The sequence below is a fragment of the Schistocerca nitens genome, chromosome 1 (assembly GCF_023898315.1).
Source record: "Schistocerca nitens isolate TAMUIC-IGC-003100 chromosome 1, iqSchNite1.1, whole genome shotgun sequence".
Lineage (NCBI taxonomy): Eukaryota > Metazoa > Arthropoda > Insecta > Orthoptera > Acrididae > Schistocerca > Schistocerca nitens.
In genome coordinates, this window is record NC_064614.1 from 790,569,141 (window position 1) to 790,590,134 (window position 20,994).

Here is a 20,994-nt window from a genome sequence, read left to right on the forward strand (position 1 = left end):
ATGATAAGTAATAGAATGTAACTGTTTCCTGTTGGCATCTGGCTAAACAGATCTTAAATGTCCATTCTTATCATCTGAAAAGATTTGGTTGCTTCCAATAACTGCTGTAGCAGTACTTTCTGAGCCTAAGATCTGCTCGCTGCACTCATGATATATAATTCTTTATGTGGTGATGTAAGTTCCTTTTTGTTGTACTACATTAGTAACATTTTGCCACTCTTGTGATTTGTAGCCCTACAACCCCCATGCCCAGATAGCATGTGGTTATGTGCTACCTTCAATACTTTCTTCTTTAGCTAGGCAGGTACTACTATGTGCTGCCCCAGCCTCATTGACCTACATAGCAATCTGTCATGTACAATGTACTACAGCTGCACCATCAACAGCTTACAGTCTGCCTCAGCAGCCTGCACTGTCTACCACTTCACAAGGCTGTGGCACATTGCCCATACTAAGATAACCTTCTTACGTGATCTGTCCGCATTTCCATGCTTCCTGCCTGGTTGCTGAACAGCCTTGAAGGCAAACTCACTCAGTCACAACACCAACCTCATGAGTCTGCTTGAAGAATGCTTCAGCCCTAACAAACACTTTAACACTGTATGATTGGCAATTGCCGTGAAGTGTCAGCCACAGGATGTTCCTCACTGTGTTACCCGACTCAAAACACAAACCAACTCCTCATCTCTATAATCCAGGAAGGTCAGCAGCAGACTCAACATCAAAGTCTCTTTCAGCTTCTCAAGCATGATTTGACACTCCACTGATCACTGAAGTCTTACACCCTTTTTTAACAATTGCGTGTGCACTATCCGCAAACGCCTTCACAAATTTTCTATATTAATTAGGTGACCCCAAGAATGATAGTAACACCATATTTGTCCAAGGAGCTGGAAAATTTCATACTGCATATATTAATTTTGGATCTGTTTTTAAATCTTATCAACTAATCATATGTCCCAAATAATTCACTTCCTCCAAGGCAAAATGGCACTTTTCCATAATTAATGTAAGACGCACAGCCTGTACCCTATTAAACACTGCCCTCAACCACCACACACATTCCTTCATATCCCTCGAAAACACAGTTATATCACCGAGGTACGCCATACATTGCAAAGGGCTCAAATCCCTGAGTATTCTGCCAGCAACTACTGAAACGTGGCTGGTACATTTTTTCAACACAAATAGAATCCACTGTAACTGATACTGACCTGAGGGGACCGAAAATGCAGGTTTTGGTCAATCTCCATGACTTACAACACTATATCATGCAAATTAAGCCATAGCCATTTTGTTCACCATTTCACTCATTTCTCCCTCAAAGACAAACCTTGTGGCCTTATCCTTCCAGTCTCCGCCACCTCCCAAAGTCTGTCTGGCCACAGAGGAGCATTTCACCCCCCCCCCCCCCCCCCCCCCAGGGCTCGCCACTCTTTGGTGTGTTCGTGCTTGGCTACCACGGGGCCCCAGCCTTTGCAGCATTTTTTCCATTCCATGCTGCATGTCTATCGTCTTGCTGTTCTTTTTCCCCTCACTTTGGGAACATGTCTAGGATGTTATTGGGAATGTTCTGCATTGTCAGTCACTGGCGTAAGAACAGTCTCACCGTTGTTTTTCATTCCCTTTTCCTTTCTTCATTTCCCTTCTCCTGTCGTTCCTCCACTTTGGCGTTTGAGGTTCCTCTTTTTCTTCTTCCTCCCTGTGTGCTTCTGAAGGCCGGCACACACGTCTGACGTGTAACAGGTGACTGGGTAACCCGTAATTCCCAGCCCCTGGTTGACAGGTGGAGTTTGCATGTACGTCCTGGTATGATTGGTGATTATCTGAGCTGCAGCCTTCCCAAATTGCTGATTGGCCCCTCTGTCAGATGTTCGGGAGGTGTGACCAGTTAAGGTAGGTGCGCCCCCTTGTGAAGGGAACCCCCAGTTGGAAGGAGCGTGCCCTCGAAGACGCTGGTAATCATGGGGGATTTTCTTTGCAATTAGTCAGTCATCTTCCCAGCAACATCTACGAAATGTAAACGTAATGAAACTAATGATTCGAAGAGCCTTCTTGCTGCACAAGTTCCTTGTGGTCTCATGTACTGAAGATGGCCAGTCCTTTGTCACGGTAAATCCGTTTATTATTCAGAAAGGTGCTGATGCAATTGCTGGCCCTGTGAAATCCTGCTCTCGTTAACATAATGGCACTTTGCTTTTGGAGACTGCTTCTGATTCTCAAGCAAACAACTGCTTGCTGCCTCACTTCTCCACGGCTACTCTGTCCATGTTGAAGCCCATAGAACTTTGAATTCTTCCTGTGGTGTAATTTACACCAGGCCGCTCGATGGTCTAACTGAGGCCAAAATCCAATCTTACCTCTCTAATCGTGATGTCACTGCCATCCATGGTGTAATGAAAGAGGTAGATTCCTCCTTAGTGTCCACCCACACTCTTTTCCTTACCTTTGATAGAGTGGTGCTGCCATCCAAGATTAAAGCAGGCAATGAAATTATCACAGTCCGGCTGTACATTCTGAACCTGATGCGCTGCTACCAGTGTCATCGTTTCAACCACACTAGAACGTCTTGTCAACACCCAGCCAGATGTGTAACCTGTGGTAGGGATGCACAGGAGGGTGATTGTCCACCTCCTCCTCCCTGCTACATCAACTGCAATGGTGGCCATGCCGCCTCCTCTCGGGATTTTCCCATGTATCTTGATGAGCGAGCTGTCCAAGAGATTTGGGTAAAGGAAAAAGTGCCTTACCCAGTAGCTTGCAAGTTACTGGCTAGTCACAAACCCGTGTTCTATCATCTGGCACCTATAGTTCTGTTCTTGTTACTCCTCGACCCATGAAAGACGTGGCCACGCAGACATGCGACCTCAAATTCAGCTCTGAGGTTGTGAAATCACCCAGTGTCATGGTAGCATCGCCATCCCCCCATCCTACTGTGCATCAAACAGTCAAACTCCTGCCTCAAGTGGCGAAGCCACCAGCTACACAACCAGTAGGCAGGATAGGACAGGAGGAGTACTCCTGTGAAGACTTCCTCTGTCCCTCGAGCAAAACAGCACCTGAGTCTTCCCCTAATCGGAAAGGCTTGAAGAAGACCACCAAAGGCAAATGGTCTTCTCCTTCGCCAACTTGAAGATCCCGTTCAACGGTGTTGCCATGTGGTGACAAAAAGCAGATTTCAGAGTACCTGACGGCTCAACACAAAAGTTTTGTCTCAAGTACAGATAGTGTTGAGGAGCAGTGGACAAAGTTCAAAACCATCATACAATATGCATTAGATGAGTATGTGCCAAGCAAGATCGTAAGAGATGGAAAAGAGCCACCGTGATACAAGAACCGAGTTAGAAAACTGCTGCGGAAGCAAAGGGAACTTCACAGCAAACATAAACATAGCCAAAGTCTTGCAGACAAACAAAAATTACGCGAAGCGAAATGTAGTGTGAGGAGGGCTATGCGAGAGGCGTTCAATGAATTCGAAAGTAAAGTTCTATGTACTCACTTGGCAGAAAATCCTAAGAAATTTTGGTCTTATGTCAAAGCGGTAGGTGGATCAAAACAAAATGTCCAGACACTCTGTGACCAAAATGGTTCTGAAACAGAGGATGACAGACTAAAGGCCGAAATACTAAATGTCTTTTTCCAAAGCTGTTTCACAGAGGAAGACTGCACTGTAGTTCCTTCTCTAGATTGTCGCACAGATGACAAAATGGTAGATATTGAAATAGACGACAGAGGGATAGAGAAACAATTACAATCGCTCAAAAGAGGAAAGGCCGCTGGACCTGATGGGATACCAGTTAGATTTTACACAGAGTACGCGAAGGAACTTGCCCCCCTTCTTGCAGCAGTGTACTGTGGAAAAGGGCAAAAGTCATCCCCATTTTCAAGAAGGGACGTCGAACAGATGTGCAGAACTATAGACCTATATCTCTAACGTCGATCAGTTGTAGAATTTTGGAACACGTATTATGTTTGAGTATAATGACTTTTCTGGAGACTAGAAATCTACTCTGTAGGAATCAGCATGGGTTTCGAAAAAGACGATTGTGTGAAACCCAGCTTGCGCTATTCGTCCACGAGACCCAGAGGGCCATAGACACGGGTTCCCAGGTAGATGCTGTGTTTCTTGACTTCCGCAAGACGTTTGATACAGTTCCCCACAGTCATTTAATGAACAAAGTAAGAGCATATGGACTATCAGACCAATTGTGTGACTGGATTGAAGAGTTCCTAGATAACAGAATGGTGCATGTCATTCTCAATGGAGAGAAGTCTTCCAAAGTAAGAGTGATTTCAGGTGTGCCATAGGGGAGTGTCGTAGGACTGTTGCTATTCACAATATTCATAAATGACCTTGTGGATGACATCGGAAGTTCACTAAGGCTTTTTGCGGATGATGCTGTGGTATATTGAGAGGTTGTAACAATGGAAAATTGTACTGAAATGCAGGAGGATCTGCGGCGAATTGATGCATGGTGCAGGGAATGGCAATTGAATCTCAATGTAGACAAATGTAATGTGCTGCGAATACATAGAAAGAAAGATCCCTTATCATTTAGCTACAATGTAGCAGGTCAGCAACTGGAAGCAGTTAATTCCATAAATTATCTGGGAGTACGCATTAGGAGTGATTTAAAATGGAATGATCATATAAAGTTGATCATCGGTAAAACAGATGCCAGACTGAGATTCATTGGAAGAATCCTAAGGAAATGCAATCCGAAAACAAAGGAAGTAGGTTACAGTACACTTGTTCGCCCACTGCTTGAATACTGCTCAGCAGTGTTGGATCCGTACCAGATAGGGTTGATAGAAGAGATAGAGAAGATCCAACGGAGAGCAGCGTGCTTCGTTACAGGATCATTTAGTAATCGCGAAAGCGTTACGGAGATGATAGATAAACTCCAGTGGAAGACTCTGCAGGAGAGACGCTCAGTAGCTCAGTATGGGCTTTTGTTGAAGTTTCGTGAACATACCTTCACCAAGGAATCAAACAGTATATTGCTCCCTCCTACGTATATCTCGCGAAGAGCCCATGAGGATAAAGTCAGAGAGATTAGAGCCCACACAGAGGCATACCGACAATCCTGCTTTCCACGAACGATACGAGACTGGAATAGAAGAGAGAACCGATAGAGGTACTCAAGGTACCCTCCGCCACACACCGTCAGGGGTTTGCGGAGTATGGATGTAGATGTAGATGTAGATACCTTAGCCCGGCCGGCCTCTGTCTTACCTGTGCGCACCACCAACCATTTTTCAGCGTTGGACTCAACCGACCGACTGCACAAGCTAGTTGATGCTTCTGTGGACCCCATGGAGCAGGATCCTCCTGCTTCTGTGCCCTGTAGTAGCAACTCTACACTGGCTGTCGCTCAGTGGCCACTGAGTTCACACCCCTACATCTCTTCCTCTTTATCACTGTGCTCCAAGGGAACGTTCGTGGCGTTTGGTCCCACAAAGAGGATTTATGGCTGCTTTTAGCATCACAGCATCCCCTTGTACTCTCCCTTCAGGAAACAAAATTGTGCCCTCATGACTGCTCTGAGCTTTCACATTACTTATGGATTCGTTTTGCCCCCTGAGGTCAGCATTCCATCTTATCGGGGTGTCATGCTGCTCATATGGGATGACATTCACAGTCAACCCATCTCCCTGATTACCCGTCTTGAAGCTGTTGCAGTTCGCCTTTTCCTTCCCCACCTGAGTTTTTCCCTCTGTACCATTTATGTACCTCCATCATTCGAAGTCACCAGGGCAGACTTCCTTCTGCGTTTTGGTTAGCTACCTCCCCCATTTTTGCTACTCAGTGACTTTAATGTGCATCATCCCCTTTGGGGCTCTCCCAGGACCTGTCAGAGAGGTGCCCTCTAGGCTGACCTTAACCAACTTAACCTCTTCTGCCTTAGCACTGGAGCACCCACTTTCCTTTCCGTCTCCTCGCACACCTATTCCCATTTGTACCTTTCCTTTTGCACTGTCCAGCTTGTCCCCATCTTGAGTGGTCCATTCTTTCTGACACCAACTTGAGCGACCATTTCCTATGTGCTCTCCATTTACTGACTCCTACCCCATCTGCATGCATGCCAAAATGGCAGCTTACTAAGGCTGACTGGCAGCTTTACTTCTCCCTGGCGACCTTTGAAGAAGAAGATTTCCCCAGTTGTGATGACCAGGTGGACTATCTCCCCAACTTTATCTTTACTGCTGCAGAACATTCCATTCCTCGCACTTCCTCTTTACCACATCGTGTCCCTGTCCCTTGGCGGACTGAGGCATGGCACGATGCAATTCGCACACAGAGACATGCATTCTGTGTTTTTAACTATCATTGTACAATGGCAAAATGCATTCATTATAAAGAGATGTGAGCCAAGTGTCGTTGTGTTCTTCGGGATAGCAAATGAGCTAGCTGGATTTCATTCACTAGTTCTTTTAATCGTTCCACCCCTTCCTCTGTTGTGTGGGCCAACCTCCGATGGCTCTCTGGGACCAAGATCCATTCTCCAATTTCTGGCCTCTGATGTTATTGTGGACCCTATTGCTATCTCTAACACCTTGGGCCACCATTTTGTGGGAGTTTCAAGCTCTTACTACTATCACCCTGCCTTCCTCCATCAGAAACGAGTGGAGGAGGCTCGGGCGTTACCCTTCTCTTCTCCAAATCGTGAGTGCTGTGCTGTTTTTACAATGAGGGAGCTCGATCATGCTCTCAGTTCATCCTGATCCTTCACCCCAGGGCCAGACGTCATCCACATTCAGATGTTGCAGCATCCTTATCTTGTTGGCAAACACATTCTGCTTAACATGTACAACCGCATCTGGGCAGTAGAGATGTGGGATCCGCTCCTGAACTGATTCATAGAGTTGAATCTTTCAAAGGAGTGAACAATCAGTGATTCAGAAAAAAAGAACGGTAGCTCCAAACGTTTCCCACAGCAGAGAGAGAGAGAGAGAGAGAGAGAGAGAGAGAGAGAGAGAGAGAGAGAGAGAGAGACTGAGCATATCAGCAGGGCCTCTGCTGGTCAGAGCACACTGCATGCCACACAACACAGCCAGCACCGGCTTCTGCCCTGCTTCTGCCTTGGCTGCCTGCATTGTGCAGTGCCCCATTGGATTTTGTGTTTCACATATGCCGTGCCGTCTCTGTGCTTCCTCTACCGCGTGCAGTGTCTGGAGCAGCTTAACTTAGCATCGCACTCCGTCGGCGATCGTTTCAGTCGCACGTCCTGCCCTCTGGGCGGTTGATGCGAGCAACAAGACAGAGAGCCTCCTAGCGGAGAACATAAGAACTACTTGCAACAACCTGCTCGCAAGATAATGGGCGATTTGTCTCGGAGCGGGTGACTGGTGGCCGTTCACCGCTCCCCCGACCCTCGGAACTCGCCCGTTCAACACTCACCCCACCGTTCTCGACTCTAGCCAGAGCGTTGAGCAAAGCAACTCAGGTGTCACTCTGGTCTCTGCGGTCTTAGCTCACGCAGTAATACAGCTCGCGGCTCGACCTGCTTGACTCAGCGCCTCTGCATCGGAGTTCGTCTCTACTGGATATTGTTCTTCGTAGTAATACCGCTATGTATATTACATTATTATGTTATGTATACATCATTTGTTTTTATTTTATTTTTATTTGTTTAAACTGATCAGATTAGGTTCCTGACGACTCCTCTTACTATAGGATTTTTATTACGGACATTCGAATTTACACTTTAATTATGAGCGAACCGATAAACGTATCGCAAAATGTGATACACCAATATTTTCCTTGTTTTATTCTGCTATAAGCAGCACTTTAGTCTTACAGTCAAATTTATATATATTTTTTTCTTATTCTGGTACGGATTTTGCGATTTTAGGCATCTTCAGAAGGAAACGTTCACTTTAAAAATATATGGCTTGCGATGTATTTGTACGAGGGTAATGAAATTTTAATACGTTATAGCCAAATATATTGTTAATTTAAATCTCAAGTTACAACATTTTCCGATCACCCAAAAAACCATGATGGTGCAAAATAAATCAATAATCAAAAACTTTGTCATATCATGGAAATTTCAATAAACAATACAAAATTCTTACTCATTATCTGTGTTACTTCAAAATAGGATCAAATAAGATCAAAATACAGGTATAGTACTGGAATAAACCAAGTTTAAAGGGCAATGTGCCTTCCATTTATTTTCTATTGTGAATGAGTGGTGAGTCATGAAAAAGAGCTAGTTCATTTCAGGGAGTGAACAGTTCTGATCCAATCTCTGAAAAGAACAGTTTTGCCCATCTCTACTGGGCAGAGGGCACATTTCCCGGACACTGGCGTGAAGCCACTGTCATACCCATACCTAAGCCTGATAAGGACAAAAACCTTCCTTCTAGCTACTCCCCTGTCTCTCTTACCAGCTGCGTTTGCAACGTGATGGAACATATGATTCATGCCCTGCTGGTACGGTGGCTCGAGTCTTGAAATTTACAGTGTGGATTTTGAGCATGGCGTTCTGCAGTTTATCATCTCGTTACTTTGTCCACCCATGCCATGAATGGTTTTCTGTGGAAATCCCAGACTGTGGCAGTGTTTTTCGATTTGGAGAAAGCCTACGACACCTGCTGGAGAACTGGTATCCTCCAAACTCTTTACACGTGGGGCTTCCATGGCCACCTGCCTTGCTTCCTTCAGGTATTTTTACAAGATCGAGTTTTTAAGGTGCATGTGGGTTCTGTCTTGGCAGACACCTGTATCCAGGAAAACAGTGTGCTTCAGGGTTTCGTCCTGAGTGTCATCCTCTTTGCTATAGGCATTAACCCTATAGTGGTCTGTCTCCCACGAAGCATTTCCGGCTCCCTTTTTGTTGACGATTTTGCCATTTATTGCAGTTCTCCACAGACCTCTCTCACTGAACGGCGTCTGCAATGCCGTCTTGATCGTCTTTACTCCTAGAGCAATGGCAATGGCTTTCACTTTTCCACTGACAAAACCATCTATATGAATTTCTGGTGACACAACTGGTTTCTCCCACCATCTTTATATCTTGGACCTGTTGCCATGCCATTCGTTGACACTACAAAATTCCTGGGGCTCATGCTCGATAGGAAACACTCTTTGTCCTCCCATGTATCTTACCTGGCAGCCCGCTGTTTGTGGTTCCTCAGTGTCTTATGTGTCCCCAATGGTACTTCCTGGGGTGCTGATCAAACCACCATCCTCCATTTGTACCGGTCACTTGCCCGTTTGAAACTTGACTATGGGTGCTTTGTTTATGCGTCTGCATGCCAGTTCCTTTTACACCGTCTCACCACTTTCCACCATTGTGGCATCCGTTTGGCTACAGGAACCTTTTACCCTAGCCCGGTTTAGAGTGTATGCTGAAGCTGCTGAACTACCCTGTCCTACCACCGTGACTGCAGGTATGCATGCCGTTTGTTTGCCATGTGTGGCCACCCATCGTATGCCTCCTTCCTTGATGATTCCTTTGATCATCAGTATGGAGCTCGTCCTTCTTCTCTGTTACCTCCTGGAACCCACTTTCGGCACATGATGCAGCAGCTTAACTTCACACTACTTGCACCTTTCCTGTTGTGTGTGAACCCTTCACCACCTTGGCTTCCTGAAGTGGCCCGTGTTAACCTTGGCTACCGTTTGCTTCCTAAGGATGCTACTCCACCCTCGATCCATCACCTTCAGTATCACAACCTTCGCATGGAACTTCGCGATAGTACCTTTGTATACACTGATGGCTCTTGGACTGACCGTGGGGTCGGGTGTGCCTTCGTCATTGGCACCCATGTCTTTCGATATCGGCTTCCGGCACACTCCGCAGTATTTACAGCCGAGCTCTTTGCCTTGTATCAGGCCGCGGAGTACGTTGGGCGACACAGCCTTTTCAGTTGTGTCCTCTGCTCAGACTCACTCAGTGTCCCTCAAAGTCTATGTGTGCTGTACACCACCCATCCCTTAGTGCAGCGGGTCCAGGAAAACTGTCAACTGATCACTCTTGGTGGAGCCAGTGTGATGTTTCTGTGGGTTCCTGGTCATGTCGGTCTGCCAGGAAACGTGGCTGCTGACGCTGCTGCCAAAGCTGCAGTCCTCGTACCTCAGCCTGTGAGTACCTATATTCCCTCTGATGATCTCTGTGTTGCCTTCTCTCAGGAGGTGGTGTCCCTTTGGCATCGCCAGTGGTTCTCCCTTCACGGGAATAAGCTCCCACTTATTAAGCCTCTCCCAGAAGCTTGGACGACCTCCTCTCAGCCCTCCCAATGGGAGGAGGTTATTGTAACTCAGCTGTGTATTGGGCACTGCCTTTTTGCCATCGTCACTTGCTAAGTGGCGCTACCCCACCACTTTGTACACATTGCCCTCAAGTTTTAATGGTCCAGCACTTCCTGATGGAATGTCCATTTTTGAACCTTTTACATACCGGTATGGGTTTGTTGTCTGAGTTATCAGCCATTTTAGCAAATGACTCGCGGGCTGTTGACCACGTCTTACTTTTTGTCTGCCAAAGCAATACAGCGAAGGACATTTAATTTTTAGTTTTGGATGTCCGTTTCTGTATGGTGTCTTTTTTAGCCCTTTTCCATGTGCCTGTTTTTAGCTGTCTTCTATTATGTCAATTGGGAGAGACGTATTGTCGTTTTTTAACTCCTCTCTGTCTTCGTGTTCTATAGTTTTGACTTGAGCGTGTATGACCCCAGTTGTTTTTGCGCCCTAAAGCAAACCAAAACCAAACAAAACAGAGTCCACACAGGACTGGAGCAACTGAATTACATTCTCCACCGGGGTTTCGACTACCTTTTGTTGTGCCCTGAAATGAGTAATGTCTTGCCCACTATCCTTCCCACCTCTCCCACAGTGGTATTGCACCATCCAGTGAACCTACACAACACACCATCCATCCTTACATAACCCCTGCTCCAAACCTCTTACCTCCTGGCTCATACCCCTGTAATAGACCTAGATGCAAAACCTGTCCCATACATCCTCCTACCATCACCTACTCCAATCCGGTCACTAACATTACCTATCACATCAAAGGCAGGGCTACCTGTGAAACCAGTCATGTGATCTACAAGCTAAGCTGCAACCACTGTGCTCCATTCTATGTAGACATGACAACCAGCAAGCTGTCTGTCCACATGAATGGCCACCTGACAAACTGTGGCCAAGAAACAAGTGGACCACCCTGTTGCTGAACACACTGCCAAACATGATATCCTTAATTTCAATGACTGCTTCACAGCCTATGCCATACGGATCCTTCCCACCAACACCAGCTTTTCTGAATTGTGCAGGTGGGTACTTTCCCTGCAATACATCCTATGCTCCCTAACCCTCCTGGTGTCAACCTTCGTTAGTCACTGACCTCACCCATCCAGCCTCTTCCCTGTTCTTATTCCATCACTACACAGATGTCATTCTACCATCACACCCTGTCTGTTTATTTCTCTCCTTTTTTTCTACTCCCCCCCTCTCCTCCTCACCTCTTCTGTGCCCTCTGTCTAACCTGCAGCACTTCATTGTCCACCACCCCAACCATACTATCCCTCACCCACCCTGCCCCAGCCTCCTCCTTACCCCCACCAAGTCGCCACGCCCATGATGCACTGGTGCTGCTGCTTACAGTGTGGTTTCAGTTGCCTGAGATTGCAGTTGTGTGTATGAGTTGCATTTGAGAGTGTGTGTGTGTGTGGGGGGGGGGGGGGGGGAGGGTCTATTTTTGACAAAGTCCTTAATGGCTGAAAGCTTTAATTGTAGGAGTCTTTCTGTTGTGCCTATCTACAAATCAGCATCTCCACTATATGGTGAGTAGCAGCTTTCCTTTTGTATTGTGATGGCCATGTTTCACTGGTGACAGCTTTCCCCAGTTGGAACTTTTTTCCCATGAGTTCCACCATACACTACCGTAGATTAGTTTGGCATGATGCATGAACAGGACATCTAGCAACAGGATTACACTGTAACCTTCATTAACATAAGACATCACTTCTGCACCCTCCTGAAACCGTTTTGCACCAACCAGAAAACTTAATGTTGCTAAACCTAGTGAAATTTAACCATTCCCTACCTGAATGTCCAGGCTTGCCACTGTCACATGGGTCTCTGTGTCCAACAAAAATTCATGCTTCCTGTTCCGTATTGTTGTTGTGGGCTTCAGTCCAAAGACTGATTTGATGCAGCTCTCCATGCTACTCTATCCTGTACAAGCCTCTTCATCTCCGAATAACTACTGCTTACGATCTAAGGCGCTGCAGTCATGGACTGTGCGGCTGGTCCCGGCGGAGGTTCGAGTCCTCCCTCGGGCATGGGTGTTTCTGTTCGTCCTTAGGATAATTTAGGTTAAGTAGTGTGTAAGCTTAGGGACTGATGACCTTAGCAGTTAAGTCCCATAAGATTTCACACACATTTTTTTTTTGAATCTGCTTAGTGTATGTATCTCTTGGTCTCCTTCTACGATTTTTACCCCCCACACTTCCCTCCAATATTAAATTGGTGATACCTTTATGCCTCAGAATGTGTGTCCTACCAACCTTGTAGTCAAGTTGTGCCTCAAATTCCTCTTCTCCCCAATTCTATTCAGTACCTCCTCAGTAGTCACATGATCTACCCATCTGAACTTCAGCAGTGTTCTGCAGCACAACATTTTAAGTGCTTCTATTATCTTCTTGTCTACACTTTTTATCATCCATGTTTCGGATCTGTACATGGCTACACTCCACACAAACACTTTCAGAAAAGGCTTTCTGACACTTAAATCTATACTCAATGTCAGCAAATTTCTCTTCTTCAGAAACGCTTTCCTTGCCAAAGCCAGTATACATTTTATATCCTCTCTAATTCGACCATCATCTGTTACTTTGCTCCCCAAATAGCAAAGCTCATCTACTACTTTAAGTATCTGATTTCCTCATCTAATTCCCTCAGCGTCACCCAATTTAATTTGACTACATTCCATTATCATCATTTTGTTTTTGTCGATGTTCATCTTACATCCTCCTTTCAAGACACTGTCCATTCCATTCAGTTGCTCGTCCAGGTCCTTTGCCGTCTCTGACAGAATTACAGTGTCATCAACAAACCTTAAAGTGTTTATTTCTTCTCCATGGATTTTAATTACTATTCCAAATTTTTCTTTTGTTTCCTTCACTGCTTGCTCAGTATACAGATTGAATAACATCGAGGATAGGCTACCACCCTATCTCACTCCCTTCTCAATCACTGTGTCCCTTTCATGCCCCTCAACTGCTATAACTGCCACCTGGTTTCTGTACATATTGTAAATAGCCTTTTGCTCCCTGTATTTTACACCTGCTACCTTCAGAATTTGAAAGAGAGTACTCCAGCCAACCTTAATTGCTTCATCACTTCCCATTAATTTGTACGTATTTGCTTTGGCTTTCTTTGTCCTATCACTAAAACTCTCTACTGACTCACTGTGTTTCTGTGTCATTCTATTTAACAGCTCCCAGAAAAACCTCATGCTATTCTGTTTCTTATAGTGCTACTGGAGCCCTTATCCTAATTCTCAAGTGTGAATGCGTTTCTCAACTCTTCATTATATCTCTTTAAGACTTTTGCCTCTCCCAAGAATCGCAACCTAGACTTTTGCAATAGATGATCATCAGACCAAAACTCAAGGTGCTTCCAGATCATCCACAAAGGACAATATATCGTCAATTGGTTTACCAGAAAACGGACTGATCAAAGTAGCAGTGGCTGCTCCACCAATGGAGTAGACAAACTGGTTGATGTCCTACCCTCATTTACAACACTCATTCACCTATTCAACTCTGCCTTATCTATTGATAATTGCAATACCTGATCTACACTCCAAGATGAAAAAGAATGTTGCAGCAGGAAGAAGTTATACTAATTGGTCACAAATTCATGTTGATACAAGTATTGTTATAATAGAGGGAAACATTCCACGTAGGAAAAATATATCTAAAAACAAAGATGATGTGACTTACCAAATGAAAGTGCTGGCAGGTCGACAGACACACAAACAAACACAAACATACACACAAAATTCAAGCTTTCGCAACAAACTGTTGCCTCATCAGGAAAGAGGGAAGGAGAGGGAAAGACGAAAGGATGTGGGTTTTAAGGGAGAGGGTAAGGAGTCATTCCAATCCCGGGAGCGGAAAGACTTACCTTTGGGGGAAAAAAGGACGGGTATACACTCGCACACACACACATATCCATCCACACATATACAGACACAAGCAGACATATTTAAAGGGTCTTTAAATATGTCTGCTTGTGTCTGTATATGTGTGGATGGATACGTGTGTGTGTGCGAGTGTATACCCGTCCTTTTTTCCCCCTAAGGAAAGTCTTTCCGCTCCCGGGATTGGAATGACTCCTTACCCTCTCCCTTAAAACCCACATCCTTTCGTCTTTCCCTCTCCTTCCCTCTTTCCTGATGAGGCAACAGTTTGTTGCGAAAGCTTGAATTTTGTGTGTATGTTTGTGTTTGTTTGTGTGTCTGTCGACCTGCCAGCACTTTCATTTGGTAAGTCACATCATCTTTGTTTTTTGATACAAGTATTGTTAGAAAAAGCAAATCTGTAAACTTTTGTGGTAATGAATGAATGTGTGATGCTGCAGAGCAGTTTCACTGTGCATCTGGCAAGGATAGTAAAAAGGGGACATGTCAGTATTAGGATGTAATGTCTTTTGCGAATTTCATTCTGTTGACTCAGTTGAACAGTAACTATTCCTCGCAGAAATGCAGTGAACCCAGTTTCAATTCCTGTATTATACATTTAGTAATTTTCCCTAACCTGAAGATGCTGTATCATTGTGTACAGTTGCTGCCGTTCTTAATGCAACACTCTGCATCCTGTCAGTTAGATATGTTGAAAACCAGTTTCCAGCGAGATCTGACATCATAATATTTGAGTTTCTCTGGTAGAATACTGTGAACTGTACAATCAGATGTTTTTGACAAGTCAGAGAGAATACCAGTTGTCAATATTTTGTCATTCTAATTTTGTGTTATTCTGTATGTCTGAGGCATTGCTTCTTGCATGTATTCTATTGTTTCACCCCATGAACAGTCTACGTCAATATTCTGAGCTTCTTCAGGAAGCGATTATTAAGTATGGTGGCTGGCTGATTGCTGTGATATATTATTTGGCTGATTTCTGTAATAACAAAGTCCTTGCACTCGTTAACTGATTTCATGGTTTCTCTTTTAACTATTGCCCATATACATTTAACTTTAGTAACTTAATTATTGCCAACGGCCTTGCCGCAGTGGTAACACCGGTTCCTGTCTGATCACCGAAGTTAAGTGCTTTCGGGCTGGGCTAGCTCTTGGATGGGTGACCATCCCGTCTGTCCAGCGCTGTTGGCAAGTGGGGTGCACTCAGCCCTTGTGAAGCAAACTGAGGAGCTACTCGATTGAGAAGTAGCGGCTCCGGTCACGAAAACTGACATTGGCCAGGAGAGCAGTGTGCTGACCACATGCCCCTCCATATCCGCATCCAGTGATGCCTGTGGACTGAGGATGACACGGCGGTCAGTCGGTACCGTTGGGCCTTCATGGCCTGTTCGGGTGGAGTTTAGGAATAATCTTATTTATTGATTTCAGCCATTATACCAGGGTATCTTAAGTTTTTTAATCACTTTCCACAAGACAACACAGCATTTCTTACAGTATGAAATCAGTCCTTCTACTCTTGTTTGTCCAAATGATTCATTTTGTATTCCAAAGCGTCTTTTAATTCTTATTAGAGGAACACATGATGGTTTTCTTGTGAAACTGCTGTTAAAGTTTGATAGTGGCACATCTATAAATTATTAAATTTGATATTTATATTTGTCATAGTATACACATTGCTCCATTCAGCTTCATGTGAGGCTGCCTTGAAACTTTTTATAGTATGTTCATTAATTACCCTGTTCTCCTTGATAGCACTGGTTGTTTAGTATGACTAGTTTTGCATCATGCTTAGAGAAGCCATTCATTACTGGGTAAGCATACCATTGTTTAAGAGTTGACATTCAAAAATATTGTTTGTTAATGTCCTGCTTTCCTGTGTGATTCTGATGTGAAAATTAACAAGAGGACATATGTTTTAAATGTTCAGTAACATGTATAAATTGTTCCTTTTACCTGAATCTTTCAGTAAATTGATACTTAAGTCTCCACAGACTACCATTTCCTTTATTTTACCTGCTAGTTGGCATGGGAAAGACACAAGTTTTTGTAAGAATATTTGAAAGTTTCCCAGTGGGGAACTGTACACTGTAACAATTATGGATGATGTTTCTTGTAGTCGGAGTTCACGAGCCCTATCTTTCAACTGTTGATCTGAGCAGTAATTAGTGACATCAGTAGATTTGGACTCAATTTTTTTATGATCATGAAATCTCCTCCATTATCCATATTTTTTCCTAGAGAACTTGCAGCAAATTTACAGTCTTATATATTTAACGTAGGGGACCTTGTATTTACATGATACTGAGATAGACATGGTGATTCAATTTAATTTTCACATTCTAGCTCATGTAAACGGATAAGAAGTTCGTTAACTTTTGATTGGGGAAAGATTTTCAAAATAATGTGACACCTCTCATTTCATAGCTGAAACCTAGAACATGAAATTTGAAGTATCCCCACCTTTTCTGACCTGCAGTTGCAGCTGAAAAGCCAGCAGTGTGCTAAATTCTTGGATTAATTATTTTTACTCTAATGAAATGATGTATTAATTCAGCTCATGTTAATTTCTCTCTGATAATCAACATTTGTTGTAATACTAACTTCAGACTACATCTAAATTTGTGAGCATATCAGTGCAACTAGCTCTCACTGTTTTATTGTCCTGTTTTATTAATTACACTGAGCAGAGTGGTGCAGTGATAAGACACTAAGGAAAATGAGAGCTCCAATTCATCTTGAAATATGCAAGTCATGGTTTTCTTCAAATACTATTATTTGCATAGGTCAAATACTGGGTTGGTTCCTTTATAAATGACACAACTGGTACACTTCCACATCACTACCCAATCTTAGCTTGTACTGTGTCCTAAATAACCTTTGTCATTGATGGGAGCTACATCCTAATGTATCTGCCTTTTTCCTGTCAATGTAATTTACAACATTCTTTCAGTATGCAACAAAAACACTTAAACACTTTTCGCAGTCAAAAACACTTATCAGTCAAAAACACTTAAACACTTTTTGCAGTCAGCATGAAGGCTTCAGACAAAACAAGATGTAGATTTGCAATTTCCTGGCAGATTAAAACTGTGTGCTGGACCGGGACTCAACTCGGGACCTTTGCCTTTCGTGGGCAAGGGCTCTACCAACTGAGCAACCGAAGTATGATCTTGACTCATCCTCACAGCTTAAATTCTGCCAGTACCTCGTCTCCTACCTTCCAAACTTCACAGAAGCTCTTCTGCGAACCTTGCAGAACTAGCACTCCTGGAAGAAAGAATATTGTGGATAGACATGGCTTAGTCACAGCGTAGGGGATGTTTCCAGAATGAGAGCACTTGCGCGCGAAAGGTAAAGGTCCAGGTCCCAAGTTAGTCTCGGTGTGGCACACAGTTTGAATCTGCCAGGAAGATTCATATGAGTGCACACTGCAGAGTGAAAATCTCTTTCTGGAAGATGTAGATTTCCTTGTGTTGCAAGAAAGATTGATGTACTGGTGAAATACTACAACCCTTTAAGCCTGTCTGTAATGTAATGGTGTTTCAGGAAGGGAGCTTTTCATCATTGGGGGTGAATATTTTATGGGGCATGCCAACTGGAACAAGTCTATCTGGAAATATGATATATTCAAAGAAGACTGGACATATGAAACAAGGTATTAGATTTTCTGTTTTATTGTGGAATAATATTCAGCTATTTATATCCTTTCAGATGTTAGTCATTTTTTAAAGACTGTGTATAATGACATTTTACAACATAGTGTATGATATACTACTCAACTTGTTGAGACTTTAAACGAGAAATAATAATTTTTAAAACTTAGTGAAATTTAATTGTTTCAGTTTACCATCACCTAGAAGACATCATGCTGTGTGTTGTCTCAATGATGAAATTTATGTTATTGGAGGTTTTGGGCGACATAGATTAATAACAGCATCTGTCACAAAATACAATGTTGTCACTAGTAAGTAAAAACCCTGTGATACATATACACACATATATTTATTATAATTATACTACTACTACTACTACTACTAATAATAATAATAATAATAATAATAATAATTATTATTATTATTTGCTTTTACGGCCTCATTGGACAACTTTAGTCACAATCATTTCCTGGTCCTCTTCTACAGTAAGCGCATGTTTCGTTCTTTTTTAACTACCCAGTATCTTTTCATTTGCTCTGATCTTTCCTGTCTTTCCTCATCTGTAAATACCCTTTTCAAGAACAAAACGCATCAATTAAACAATCAGAGGAAAACGAAATCTTAAGACAGCCACCAGAACAAGCACAAATAGAACACGAAGTGACACACATTTTAGATATAGAAGATAAATTTCAGCTGACATATATAGAATACAAAAACACAAATACAGACATTAGACCATTCTTGCATAGACCGCCAAATAACCCACAAGTCGAAACAACAATACAAACTATCAACACAATCATACACAACAAAATAAATGAAAACACAACTATGGAAGAGTTACAACTACTGGTTTATATAGGAGCACTCACTACACTAAATATACACACTAGGCAGAGATCAGAACCAACCAACACACAGAAGAAACCCACAAAACCAGCATGGCAACACAGGCTACAGATCAGAATAGAAAAACTGAGAAAAGACATCAGACAGCTAACACAATTTATAAGAAATGAAATGTCAGAAAAAAAACGAAAAAGGTTAGGTAAAATCTCACAACAAGAAGCGATAGAGTAATTAGATGAAAAGAAGCAGAAATTACAAGCATTGGCCAAACGACTTAGAAGATACAAAAAAAGTGAAAATAGAAGGAAAGAAAACCAAACATTCAACACAAACCAAAAGAAATCTTACCAGACAATAGATAACACACACATTAAAATAGACAATCCACCAAACATAACAGACACGGAACACTTCTGGAGCAACATATGGTCAAACCCGGTACAACATAACAGGCATGCACGGTGGATACAAGCAGAAACAGACACATACAAGATGATACCACAAATGCCTGAAGTGATAATTTTGCAACATGAAGTCACCCAAGCAATTAATTCTACTCACAATTGGAAAGCCCCTGGAAAAGATAAAATAGCAAATTTCTGGCTAAAGAAGTTCACCTCAACACATTCACATCTAACTAAATTATTTAACAAATTAATGATATGAATATAATAGAGGGAAACATTCCACGTGGGAAAAATATATCTAAAACGCAGATGATGTGACTTACCGAACGAAAGTGCTGGCAGGTCGATAGACACACAAACATACACACGAAATTCAAGCTTTTGCAACAAACTGTTGCCTCATCAGGAAAGAGGGAAGGAGTTATCTATTGTATGGTAAAATTTCTTTTGGTTTGTGTTGAATGTTTGGTTTTCTTTCCTTCTATTTTCACTTTTTTTGTATCTTCTAAGTCGTTTGGCCAATGCTTGTAATTTCTGCTTCTTTTCATCTTTGCCTTTACAAATGTCTGCTAGTGTCTGTGTATGTGCGGATGGATATATATGTGTGTGTGTGTGTGTGTGTGTGTGTGTGTGTGTGTGTGTGTGTGTGTGTGTGTGTGTGTGTGTGCGCGAGTGTATACCTGTCCTTTTTTCCCCCTAAGGTAAGTCTTTCCGCTCCCGGGACTGGAATGACTCCTTACCCTCTCCCTTAAAACCCACATCCTTTCGTCTTTCCCTCTCCTTCCCTCTTTCCTGATGAGGCAACAGTTTGTTGCGAAAGCTTGAATTTCGTGTGTATGTTTGTGTTTGTTTGTGTGTCTATCGACCTGCCAGCACTTTCGTTCAGATATAAATTATTTAACAGTTACATTGCAGACCCATACACATTCCCTGATACACTTACACATGGAATAACTTATCTGAAACCTAAAGATCAAGCAGACACAGCAAACCCAGCTAAATATCGCCCCATAACATGCCTACCATCAATATACAAAATATTAACTTCAGTCATTACACAGAAATTAATGACACATACAACACAGAACAAAATTATAAATGAAGAACAAAAAGGCTGTTGCAAAGGAGCACAAGGATGTAAAGAGCAGCTGATAATAGATGCAGAGGTGACATATCAAGCTAAAACTAAACAAAGGTCACTACACTACGCATACATTGATTACCAAAAAGCTTTTGATAGTGTATCCCACTCATGGTTACTACAAATATTGGAAATATATAAAGTAGATCCTAAATTGATACAGTTCCTAAACATAGTAATGAAAAATTGGAAAACCACACTTAATGCCCAAACAAATTCAAATAATATCACATCACAGCCAATACAGATTAAGCGTGGAATATACCAAGGAGACTCATTAAGTCCTTTCTGGTTCTGCCTTGCTCTGAACCCACTATCCAACATGCTAAATAATACAAATTATGGATACAATATTACTGGAACATACCCACACAAAATCACACATTTGCTATACATGGATGATCTAAAACTACTGGCAGCAACAAATCAACAACTCAACCAATTAGTAAAGATAACAGAAGTATTCAGCAATGATATAAATATGGCTTTTGGAACAGAAAAATGTAAGAAAAATAGCATAGTCAAGGGAAAACACACTAAACAAGAAGATTACATATTGGATAACCACAGTGACTGCATAGAAGTGATGGAAAAAGCAGATGCCTATAAATATCTAGGATACAGACAAAAAATAGGAATAGGTAATACAAATATTAAAGAAGAACTAAAAGAAAAATATAGACAAAGACTAACAAAAATACTGAAAACAGAATTGACAGCAAGAAACAAGACAAAAGCTATAAATACTTATGCTATACCAATATTGACCTACTCATTTGGAG

General features: G+C 42.7%; 1 protein-coding gene across 7 annotated transcripts in view; it reads left to right on the forward strand.

Moving 5' to 3' along the window:
• The window catches only part of LOC126262195 (kelch-like protein 38), a 172,531-nt gene that overhangs the window by 84,250 nt on the left and 67,287 nt on the right, over nt 1-20,994 (forward strand). For all 7 annotated transcript variants that reach the window (XR_007546708.1, XM_049958661.1, XM_049958615.1 and 4 more), the window contains 2 exons: nt 17,706-17,814; nt 18,002-18,123. Coding sequence is in view for 6 of the 7 variants with exons in the window: in XM_049958661.1 (XP_049814618.1) it covers nt 17,706-17,814; nt 18,002-18,123 (231 nt within the window). In the remaining variant the exon portion in view is untranslated. The remainder of the gene's footprint in view (nt 1-17,705; nt 17,815-18,001; nt 18,124-20,994) is intronic.